This window comes from Malus sylvestris, chromosome 5 (genome assembly GCF_916048215.2).
Source record: "Malus sylvestris chromosome 5, drMalSylv7.2, whole genome shotgun sequence".
In the NCBI taxonomy this organism is placed as follows: domain Eukaryota; kingdom Viridiplantae; phylum Streptophyta; class Magnoliopsida; order Rosales; family Rosaceae; genus Malus; species Malus sylvestris.
The window spans coordinates 17,466,846-17,478,916 of NC_062264.1; the positions used below are offsets into that span (position 1 = coordinate 17,466,846).

At 38.3% G+C, this 12,071-nt stretch overlaps 1 protein-coding gene across 1 annotated transcript; it reads left to right on the forward strand.

Annotated features, from left to right (window-relative positions):
• The first annotated feature begins 8,473 nt into the window (after positions 1-8,473).
• On the forward strand, positions 8,474-9,128 carry LOC126624056 (bifunctional protein FolD 2-like). Its single transcript, XM_050293051.1, has 2 exons — positions 8,474-8,735; positions 8,915-9,128. Exons 1-2 carry the CDS (start codon positions 8,670-8,672, stop codon positions 9,116-9,118), a joined length of 270 nt encoding a protein of 89 aa, XP_050149008.1. The 5' UTR covers positions 8,474-8,669; the 3' UTR covers positions 9,119-9,128.
• Positions 9,129-12,071: the final 2,943 nt, after the last annotated feature.

The following is a 12,071-nucleotide window of genomic DNA, read 5'->3' on the forward strand; positions in this document are numbered from 1 at the left end:
GTCCTACACCGGGGCTGCTCCACTTCCGTTGATAGCACTAAGATCGCATGATCCGACCCCTCCAAAATCACATGATTCACCACTGTTTGCTAATAACATTGAAACCATTCATGGGTAGCAAAAGCACGATCAAGTCTTTCCTGGATAAAACCGTCCTCCTGCCTATTGCTCCATGTAAACGGGTATCCTACAAACCCCAAATCTAACAACCGTGCTTGAGTCACAAAGGATCGAAAACACCTCATACTCACAACAATGCACTCGTTACCTCTCTCATTTTCCGAGTCCAATAATAAGTCATTGAAATCGCCCATTACCACGCACGGCTCAAAATAGGACAAAACACGGTCTTGTACCAGCCCTAATTACGTTGCCCTCATACGCTCATCCGTACTCGCATAAACAATCACCAAACGCCATTTGCAAAGCCGTATCGTATCCTCAATCAAGACCTCAATAAAGAAATCCCCATACTTCACCAAAACCACATCATTTGCATCATTCCAAAACACACACATACCACCAGCACGTCCTCTAGGTTCAACAGCATGCATGCATGCCAAACCAAGCCTCGGCTTCAAATAATTGTACCGTCGACTATTATTTTTAGTTTCTAAAAGAGCCACAACCTCAGAGGAATGGAGTTGATTTTGCTCCAAAAGATCATCAACATATAAGCCTCATTGCGATCGCAGAAACCCCTCGTACGTGGCCCTCGCTTGGTAACAATCAGACCTTTGAATTTTGTTCACCCGTATCTCACCTTGGCCAAACTCCTCAAACTCACACCCATCATTCTCCCAAATCATTTTCATTCTTCCCCTCGAAACTGCTTCAATTGTAAGAAGTAGATTGAATGGATCTGAATCTTGTGATATCAGCACTTCCCCCACACCCATATGAACTTCCACAGATGGTATATTAAGGTCAAAGTCCCTACGTGGTTGCAGGACCTCAGTACTTTCCCCAATGGCCTCAATCTCATCCGGGTGGCTCAATAATTTAATAGTCCCAGCTTCAGGTGTAATGGTTTATCCTCGACCTATAAGCCTTACATCAAAGGCTCGTTCTCTTTCCAATCGTTGCCTTTCCTTCTCCTCTTGTTCCACAGCATATTTTCGACGGACCTCCTCATCAATGATACAGTCAGAATGCCACCCAATAGACGATGAAAACGCACCAATCCTCCCCCTAACACCCCACTACCCAACACCGCGCCCCACAATACTATTTCCTCTCAGATCATACTCCGCATCAAGGCCACAGAATGCATATAACGCTTCTGTGTCAACCTCAGAATCCTCGTCCCCAAGCCTTTCCTTCTTACACTATCGAGTTACATGTCCCACCTTCCCAAAAATAAGACAATAATGTGGAAGTCCCTCATAATGAAAGTTCACCCAAAGTGACCCATCATCAGAAAATTCAACGTTAGCTCCCCTCATGAGAGGCTTATGTACATCAATAGAGATCCTCACCCTTAGGAATCATCCAATACAGTCTCGACCATCATCTTTATCAACCCTTACCACCACGCCAATCAAACCTCCAATTGCCCAAGCCACCGCTTCCATCATATTTAGCGGCGGAATTTTATGTAATTGCACCCACAATGTAGCCAAATAAAGAGGTTCGGCCCATCTCCCACGACGAGCCCCATCAACAACCAAGACGAGATCGTCTTTAAACAACCATGGTTTCTTCGCCTCCAAAACCCTAGCCATATCTCTACGGCCTACAAAGCAAGCCATGAACTGCGCCCCACCCAAAGCTCTGATGGATACCTCATCCCTTCCACGCCACAGATTTGTGAACTGATCAATAAAGCCACTCTCATTCACCATCTTCTTCGAGAAAACCTCAGCCACAATACTGTAGTGAAACCCCAATAAAGCCCCCTCCACATCCTTCTTCTCTATCTTTATGCTGCCTTTTTCCTTTGCAGACAGAGAAAGACTCACTCCAAACCTTGTCGCCAAGCCCTCCATATTCTGCATGCCCGCCATAGTCACCTTCACAACACATAAAACCAAGCCCAAGCCTACTCGTACACCGTCCAGTTCTTTAAGATCTCAGAAACAGTGTATACAATACTCTACTGCATATCGGTGCCTGAACCTTAGGGTTTCAAAAAGAAAATCGTCAAAAACCCTAAGCTCCTACTTTCTTCGACTTTTTCTGCCTTTTCATATGTGGGATGAAGTTCAACTTACGGAGTTAATGGTTTAGTTATCGAAAGAACATATAACATAGAGAGAGAAAAGAGGAAAAATAATGATAGGGTTTCAAAATTTTGAATTTCAACAAAAAAAATCATGTAATGACTTTATTTAATGTTTAAGATAAAACCCAACTTAAATTAGTCCAATCAACAAGGCCCAACCAAAATAACGTAAGGAGTTTCCAGTTTTACCTTGATGATTTTTAATTGTGCCGCTGTAGTGGAAGCTTCACCAAAAAAAAGAAATAAATTTCTCTTCTTCTTTTTTCGTCAAAAGATCAAAAGAAGGCTCAAAAGATCAAAAGAAAAAAATGGTTGTGCTAGGACTTGGAAGGAATCGCCTAGGTTGCCTAAGATCAAAAGAAGGCTCAAAAGATCAAAAGAAAAAAATGGTTGTGCAATGGCCTACTCTCCTTCACCCCCCCCCCACGTCACTTGGATTCTAGGTTTCTTACTTTTGGCTTATACTTTTGTGGTGTTTCAGATAACTCTCAACCTCTTGGGAATTATGGTTCTTGTCAGCCGGTTGAATTTAGGAATTAATTTATTCAAACAAAGAACCTTAGATCAAATTTGTTTCTCACAATTAATACTAGCATAACTGAATTTTAGCAAACAAAATAATTTTGTGCAGATTTTCAAATTTATAAAGATGAGGGAGAGAGTTTAATGTCATTGTTGGACGGAGTTAAAGTTCTTGACTTATTATTTTAATCACAAAATAGAAAGCCACATGGTTGATTTTAATTTGTCAGGAACACCACCTGTAATGGTGAGATGTGTGTTCTTGTCACCTCGAAATTTTTTTCACTATTATGCTATAAAATTAATTAATCATTAATTGGCTTAAAAGAGGAGTAGGATTCTCTCCTCCTAATCTCTCCCCTTATTTTCTCTCTTATTTAAACAGTTATGATTAAATTACGTCAACATAAATTATTTTATATACTATTTCTAAAATTGAACCAAAATAACCTATACTATTTCTAGAAAAGAACAAAATAAACACTATTTTTTAAACTACAGCAAAATAACGAACATTCTTTCTCAAACTGAACCAAAATAACCCACACTATTTCTGGAACCACAACAAAATTATGCACTATTTCTGAAAACTAAACCAAAATAACTCACACTGCAAAATAACCATACTATTTCTGAAACTGAACCAAAATAAACCCACACTATTTTTGGAATTACCGCAAAATAACTTACACTATTTCTGAAACTGAACCAAAATAACTCACATTATTTCTGAAGCTACAACAAAATAACCAACACTATTTCTAAAATTGAATCAAAATAATCGATACCATTTTTGGAATTACAATAGTGGTAATACTAGTATTCAATTTAAAAAATAGTCATTGTTCAATTCTACAAGTGTTTAATTTTAGAAATAGTGGTAGTACCAATGCTCAATTGTAAAAATAGTGGTAATGTTCAGTTTGAAGATTTTACATTTTGGAGACTTTTCATTTGTTTATAATTGATAACTTTGTTTACTTATGAAAATATTTTAGCTATTTGATCTTCTGTTTTTTCCTTGAAGAATCTTAAAGTAACAAATTTATATAGTTAACCCAAGAAAAAGTAAACATGACAAAAGTTGAAGAGGCTACTTGTAATGTAGGAAAAAGTGTACTAGGTAGAAAAAAAAAGAGAAGACAAAAAAAAAAAAAAAAACAAACAAACAAAAAGTCAAAACACATAAGAGAAATAGAAAAAGATGTGAGGCATTGTCCACCACCATGTCTGAACAAGTGGGTTCACTTCCAAGCTTTCCATTATAAGTAATAGTTTTAGTTTTTGGGAATTGTGTAGAGGAAAAATGACAGTGGGAATCGTGGACGTCGGAGAGGGAAAATGGAAGTGAGGATGGTGGACACCAGCTCATCACTTTCATGTTTAATAAGAGCAACTCCAGCCTTGCTGGTTGCTCGGGCGTCAGGCGAGGAGAAAGGGCCCTCGGGCCGGTGGGAGCAAATCCAGCGGGGAAGGGCCTGAATGAGGGTGGGAGGTCGAGCGAAGGGGGGGTGGGGAGTCGACGGGCCTGTGGCCCGAGGGTTTTGTATTTTTTTATTTTTTTTGTGTCAGAGAGAGAGAGAGAGATAGCTTTTATAATTTTTTATTATTTAAACAAACATAAAAAAACTATTATTTTTATTGCTTATTGCCAGGGGGGAGGGTTCCAAGGGTGGAGATGTAAATGGTAATTACTGTTCATTAATGGTAATTACTATTCATTTAAGGCAGTTACTGTTCAATAGGGTGGATTGAATAGTGGATTGCCAGGGGGGAGGGCTCCATGGGTGGAGTTGCTCTAAGGTAACAGACTTGGCTAGTTTCCGTTAGGGGTAAGTTTGAAAAAAATATATTTAATTCAACCCATGAGTATTTATGTTTGTAGGGCCTGTGTTCATGAATAGTTTTATTATTATGATGAATTTTTAAGCTTTTCTTAGTTAAATAATAGTTTATGGTGGTTTCTAGTTAAATTAAAGTTAGTTCAAGTTATTTTTATTAGAGCTCTAAAAATAATATTAAACAAAATAAAAATAAAGTTAAGAGTAAATTACATTTTATCCTCTCATGTCTGATTGCAAGTACAACCTCATATATTATCTTTAAAATATTTTAATTGCATGCAATTATTATTATTTTTTGTGATGTGGGAGTGGTATTGAAGGAAGACGAAGCAAGGCAGAGCATATTAACAAAGTAGTAGATGGCAAAGGCAGCAGCCAGCCCGGATTCATTTGTAATGCTTCTGCTTAAACCGAATGGTGCTTTACTTGTTCATCCACCCAACTCCACTTCTAATTCCATCGGGGAAATTATTCAAAATATATTATCTACGTGACTGCGCGCTGCCCCTCAATTCTATTTTCTTTCCTTCTCTCTCCACTGTTCTTGTTGACGTCGTTCGATTGGAACGACATCGAGCCTCGTCAAATTGGTACTTCCAGCGTCGACACCACCTGGCCAATTTGGGACATCCAAAAAGGGGGTCGTCGAGACGCCCAGCTAGATCTGCGCCACCAAGCAGCCTCCTGCCTGTCGTTGCTGCAATTCCTTCTGCACCAACCCGCTCCAATACCCACATGCTGCACCAGATCACAGAAACTTGCCGTTCGCTGTTCTTATTCGCATATTGTCGGAGTTCGATGAAATTCTTGGCACCAAGAACTCGATTGTCGCGGCTTGTAAAATGACCATGAGAGTTGAAGTTGAACATTTTGAACATTTTCTCTGGGTTTTGTACTAACAAATGTGGGCTGAAGTTGAACTGATTAATTTTTGCAAAATTGCAGAAATTTGAATGAATTTGTCGATCTAAACAAGCGAGAGAGAGAGAGAGAGAGAGAGTTGCGGTGGTGATGGGGAAGGCGCTGACTGCGGCCTGCGGCCCTAGGGTGGGAAAGATGTGGGTTTTTTTTTTTTTTTTTTTTTTTTTTTTAAAATTAAATGAATTGTAAGAAAACTAATAAAAATGGTTTGAAAACTGAGTTTTAATGATAAGGACAAAATAAAGGATAAAGTGAATGGTACCATAATTGACTTTTTAGTGTAAAAATATGATTTTTTGTTAATGTAAACAGTATCTGGAGCTTTTCGTTAAAGTTCATTTTAATAATTAAATATGTTTTATTAATTGTTTGGCTATGTGACATAAGTTAGCAGCCACGTCAGCATAATATGAAATTTATATTTGTCATGCCATCACTTAACGATTAACTTAACACTATGTTTGGATAAGGGAAATAAACTTAGAATTTTGGTAAAAGTCTAAATTTATAAATTAACATGCACCAATTCCCTTGTTTGGATTCATAAACATAGAAATTTAGAATTTTCACATGGAAAAAAAACTTGGAATTTGGGACCTCCAATTCCCAAGTTCAAATTCCATGTAAATAGGTGTCATTTTCCAATTTCTATGATTTAGAGTTTAAAAATAACAAATTCAGTATGCAATTACATTATTCTTTTAGATTAACCAAACAAGAAAATTTACAAATTCTTGAAAATAAAATCTTGTCATTTCAATTTCTGTCATTTTAAAATTCCTTAGTAATCTTAAATTTTTTCATCCAAACATATTGTAACAGAATTTCTAATAGATGTATGAAATTGTAACTTACCCTAAAATTAAAGGACAAAAATTTTGACAAATTTTTTTTACACTCATTTCTAGCCTTTAGATTTTAGACAGCAGATGTTGCTTATCGATACTTAACACATAAAATACCCTGTCTTCGAAATTCCCCAATAAACTTTCGTAGGATTTCCACACACGTGTTTAAGTACTCCCAATATTAGCAGTAGAACTAGGGACTTCTTTTGATGAACCGACATTATATGACTCGTTCCATTCCATTATTTCTTTGAACCAACGAAACCATTTATTTTTTTTACAAACTATAGCATTAGTATGTTAAATTATTAAATATCAAAAAGGAAGGAGACGGGTATGGATCTAATCTACACCAAAGTTCAAAGACACTTTTCGTTACTGTAGTAAAGTGTATCTGCAAACCCAATACAACGTTGGCTGTTTGTGTCTCGTTTGTTTTGTTTCTTGTATATGAATCCGCCCGACATGATGACGATGACTGAGAGATGTCTTCTAATTAAAATCACAGAGCTTGTGGAATCATATTGAGAATTGCTGGTGAAGCATCGAAATCCTAACCTAGTTTCGGCAATGCTTTGGATTTGGCAATCAAACTAAGCAAGGCATTTGCAGTTTCGTCTCTTGATCTGGTGCTCTTCGTTGCTCTCTTCCTGAAGACAGTAATCCTGGCAATGTTCGGTTGCATATGTTACGTTAAGCTTAAAGCTTGAACAATACGACTTTCTGAATTAAGTGTCAAACGTTTCTTCTATTCATTTATTTTATCTTAATTTCTTACTAATCTGTAAGGAGCTATACACATATTTGATTCGATTCGAGTTCTTTTGGGTTTGGTATTACTCAAGCCAATTTGGCAGATGGCAGCTACCCAAACCACTATTCAAATCATATGCTTTGCTAGTACGTAATGACATTATACATATTCTACGTGTTGTATTCGATTTGCATGAAAAAAAGAAATTATATACGGCGTGCTGTATTCGATTTGCATGAAATTTCATACTCCAAGTGATGTTAAGATGCTAAATTGCCAAAAGAAATTTCTTTAAACGGTGCTTTTGTTGAATCCCACATTGGCCAGAGGGAAAGGAGAAAAGCAATTTAAATAAGATTATCTCACTCTAACTAAAACCGAGACCATTTGTAATAAAATTCCATACTTTACGGATTAGGTAGGTGGTAATTATCAAGTTAGGGGACAATATCGGTGCTATTGGAGTGAGGCCCTCGGCTTGTCGACCTGAAAAATTCAACATGGTATCAGAGTCAGGGAGCTGGTGTGTACTGTACACTCATGTGATAGGTGGTTCCCATTGGCCTGGCACGATGATGGTGGGTTTCCGTGACCCCCCATGTAAAGTGAGTCCTCTTGGCTCCATATGGTTGTTAATGTGTGAATCTCCCACATGTGACCCAAGCAGGTGTGTACTATACATCCACGTGATGGATGGGTCCCCTTGCCCCACACGATGATGGTGGGTTTATGTGGCCCCGCGTGTAGGGTGAGTCCCATTGGCTCTACATGGTTGTCGATGTGTGGATCTTCCACGTGTGATTAGACCTGGCATTTTTCACCTGACCCGTTAACTCGATCCGACCCAACCCGTTAAAATTAGTATTTTGGTGGGTGATAAACGAGTCCGGTGGTTAACGGGTCAACCCGTTAATTAGTTGTTAAATAACGGGTCATTTTGGGTGAACCCGTGAAACCCGTTAACCACCCGTTAAGACCCGTTATGAAGGACTTTTGTGTAATTTCAACAATTCTAATAGAAAACCCTTAAGGCTCGTTTGTTTGACTGGATTAGGAGGGACTGGACTGGACTAGACTGTAGTCCCTTGTTTGTTCCACAACCGGACTAGCTTAGTGGGATTACCCTTCACTTGCCTCGACTAAGGGGCTCGCTAGATCGTCTTAGCGAGACCCCCCGAATACCAGTGGACTAGTAAGACCGTCATCTCTCTCGTCGTCCCGCTCTGCTCCATAACCTTGCCGGACCATTCCACGACCAACGTCGCGTCCTCATAAGTCTCTCAAGGCTTCCTCTTCCACTTCCTCTGCTTCGTTTTCTTCGATTTTGTTATGAAGATTCGTGAAATTGTTAGTGGGTTTTGAATGATTTCTGGGTTTAATCGATTATGGGTTTTGATTTACTTGTGGGATTTCTGCATTTTGATTTATTTATGGGATTTCTAGGTTTTGATTGATTTCTGGATATTAATTTGATCCACAAATCAGTCATATTGTTTTAGGAGAATATTTGATCCTGCAGAGAACAATCGTCTTCCTCTGAGAAAATCATTCCGTGCATGTCCTTCGAGAGGCCCTGTTGTTATTCCCAACATCGATCTCGTCGGTTATGCCTATCAATTCGAGTAAGTTTGCTGCTTAATCTGTATGTTTTTTCTGTCATGTTTATTTTGTGTTTAGTTGCACAGAAAGTTATGGAAATTAAATGGTGGAAAGAACTTATTGTCCAAGCAATATTTACATAAAATCGCGAAAGCCATTCATGTACAGGTTATAGTTTTGTTTTAATGGTTTTTTTCTGCAGGGCTGTCTTGAACTTATGTCGCGGAGTGGGATAAGCATAAAGGGAAAGAAGGCAGTGATTGTTGGCAGAAGTAACATTGTTGGATTACCAGTTTCATTACTGCTTTTGAAAGCAGATGCTACTGTTACCGTAGTCCATTCCTGCACACCTGATCCAGAGAGTTTCATTCGCGAAGCGGACATTATTATTGCTGCAGCAGGATAAGCAATGATGGTAGGCAATTCATAGATTATAGTTCCTTGGTATGTCGTAACATCGTCTTATGACATGCAGGTGTTATCTTATCTCGTATTTTTTGGCTTTCCATGAAAAAATCTAGTACTTAGTTTCATTCTAGTTAGAAGAATAGGACTAGTTGTTTGGTTCCATTCATCCCAAGTGAAGGAAAAAGGACATTCCATCGTTCACTTTGGAGTTGTAAGACAATGCATTAGAAATTTATAAGCTTTAACTAGGCTCTATCGTTGCTTAAATAGAATAACCGACATCTGCTGGTGTAGATAGCATTGCATCGGTTCTGTACTTTCCTTGTCTTCGTCTCGTGGCGATTATTGTTTATGTTTTAACTCAATGAAATCTGTTTACTATCATTTTTGTTATTATATTTCCTTGCTGAATTTCAGATCAAGGGTAGTTGTGTAAAACCAGGTGCTGCTGTCATTGTTGTCGGCACAAATGCTATAGATGACCCGAGTAGAAAGTCGGGCTATAGATTGGTTGGAGATGTAGATTTCTAGGAAGCATGTAAGGTAGCCGGATGGGTAACTCATATTCCTGGTGGCGTCGGACCAATGACGGTGGCAATGTTGCTCAAGAACACTTTGGATGGTGCAAAGCATGATATTGCTCAATAAAGCCACCCTTGTCCTTTGCAGAGTACTTTATTAGCCAGGTAACATTTTATATTTTGTATGTGTTATTCTGCTATGTTTTCTTCATAGCCTTTGCAATTAAGATGAGTTTTAGGTGTTTAAGCAATGCGGTCATGTTTATTCAGGCTGTTGAGGTATCTAGCAATGAGTTTGAACCTTCATAATGAGATATACTATATGCAAAAGAGGTCGCTAAGGAAATGGATCAGCTTTCATAGAATTGTCTCTTGATTATCAGAGTCCTATGTCTGAAACCCACACAGAAAATCTGGAAGCTCCACCCCACCTATAACCAAGTAATGCTATTATGTGTGATCATATAATTCATGGGGATTTTCCTATTTAACATGGAATGTCTCTTGGGGATTTCTTGCTAATTTCTTTTTTTCTTACCGCAGCTGTTGCTCTACTAACATTAACAGCCGTTGGCAGCGGTTGTTGGTCGTTGGGAGAAGGACTTTAGGTAAAGAACAACCTTGGAGAAGAACTAGAACAAGAAAGAACAAGTTTGGATAAGTAGAACTGGTTTGGTTTTGTTGTTCCAATATAAAGCTCTCATCTTAGTTTTAGTCTGTAGTGAGAAGTTGAAATCTAATTACAAGAATTGGGAATGTAAAGGATAAGTGGCTCAGAGTCAATTGTTATATTTTCTGGAATTGTTTCTTTGTTTACTCAATTTCATTTCCAAGAATCGCTTATGTTTAGCTTTGTTCCTCCATTTATTTATTTTATTTTTTTGGAAAGACTTTGTTCCTCGATTTTTTTTTATTGCGGATATGCTACTTTTTGTTGGATTGAAGCAAAGAACATTAATATTTTGTTATATATCATCGGTTATTTTTTTTCTTTTTTTTCATTATCCTGTTTTTTAGTTCGACACTGCACCAAACGCTTTACTAAGTTAGTCCAGCTTAGTCTAGTCTAAGCCAGTCCAGCTTAGTCCCTGCAGCTAGTCCAGTCCGAGACAGTCCGGTGCAACAAACGCACCCTTAGGTTCCTCACTTTCCTCACGTCTCTCTCTCTCTCGCACCGTCGTCGCACGGCTTTGCTCTCCGCAAGTGTTGCCATTGCCGTCGGTACTGGCAATTCCTCCCAACGTTCTTTAAAACTTTAACCCCACGGCTCCTTTTCCATTTCTTCCCCACCTCTCTCTCTCCTCTTTTTCTCACTCTCCCTACAAAACCTTCATCTTCGACGTTTCTGCTAATCAGTTCATGTTATTTATAATATCAGGTAAGTCTATCTCTATCTCTCATTTCTTTGCTTTAGAGTTCTTATGGAAGATTGTTGCAATTTTCGGTAGACCCTTATTGTTTTCTGGATTTTGTAGGCCATTTTGCGTTTGAATCAATGAGGTTCCATTATTTGCTAATATGGGTTGATTAGTTTTGTCGTAAATATGTTGAATTGCAGTCTCATTTGTTATGTATGAGCTTAAAGGGAGCTTCTTTCCCCTTCCCAACGACTCGCTTTGAATTTGTCAAAATGTTAGCTATAAATGTTTCGATTTGGGTTCGTTTTGGTTATTCGATTTGGGTTCGTTTTAGTTTCGAAGTATGAATTTTCCCGATTTTTCTGAAATATTGAAAGGGAGTTGGTTTTCTAGGTTCCAAAATAAAATGTAATTCTGGTATAGGACCTTTTATGTGTGTGGAGAATGAAACTATTATTAGTGGCATTCGAATTTATTTATCAATTTTTCGATGGAACGTTTAATTATTGTTTGTATTCTTGTGCATCGTAATAAAGCTCCATGTGTTCATCAAATCACTCAATGACTTGCATATGCACACAAACCGAATGAAGGAAGGAGGTGGCTAGCACAAGCACTAGGATGCTAAGAACGGGTGTAATTGATTTGGATGAAATGTGTAAAAAAAAAAAAAAAAAAAAGGTTAACGGGTGAAACGGGTTGAAACGGGTGACCCGTTAGCTTAACGAGTTGGGTTCGAGTGACCCGTTAAGCTTAATGAGTTAGGTTCGGATGACCCATTTACAGGTTTACGTGTGACCCACTAATTGGGTCCCACGTGAGGGGCGTGTTGTATCCTACATCGGCCGTAAAAAAAGAACAGTAATAGTTTAAATATCATAACCTCACTCTAACTAACATCGAGACATTTTATGATAAAACCTCACACCTGACGGATTGTGTATAGGGGTGGGTTCGGTACGGTTACCGTACCAAAACCCTTGTACCAATTACCGTACTAAACTTTCGGTTTGGTAAAATCTATTACCATTACCGTACCAAACTTTCGGTATACCGAAGTTCGGTATTGCCA

What these genes read in the sequence shown, in the direction of transcription:
- LOC126624056 (XM_050293051.1), top strand. Translation starts at nt 8,670, where the DNA reads ATGTCCTTCGAGAGGCCCTGTTGTTATTCCCAACATCGATCTCGTCGG. An exon ending in GGTTATGCCTATCAATTCGA is followed by an intron (nt 8,736 to 8,914) that starts GTAAGTTTGCTG and finishes TTTTTTCTGCAG; the next exon opens with GGCTGTCTTGAACTTATGTC.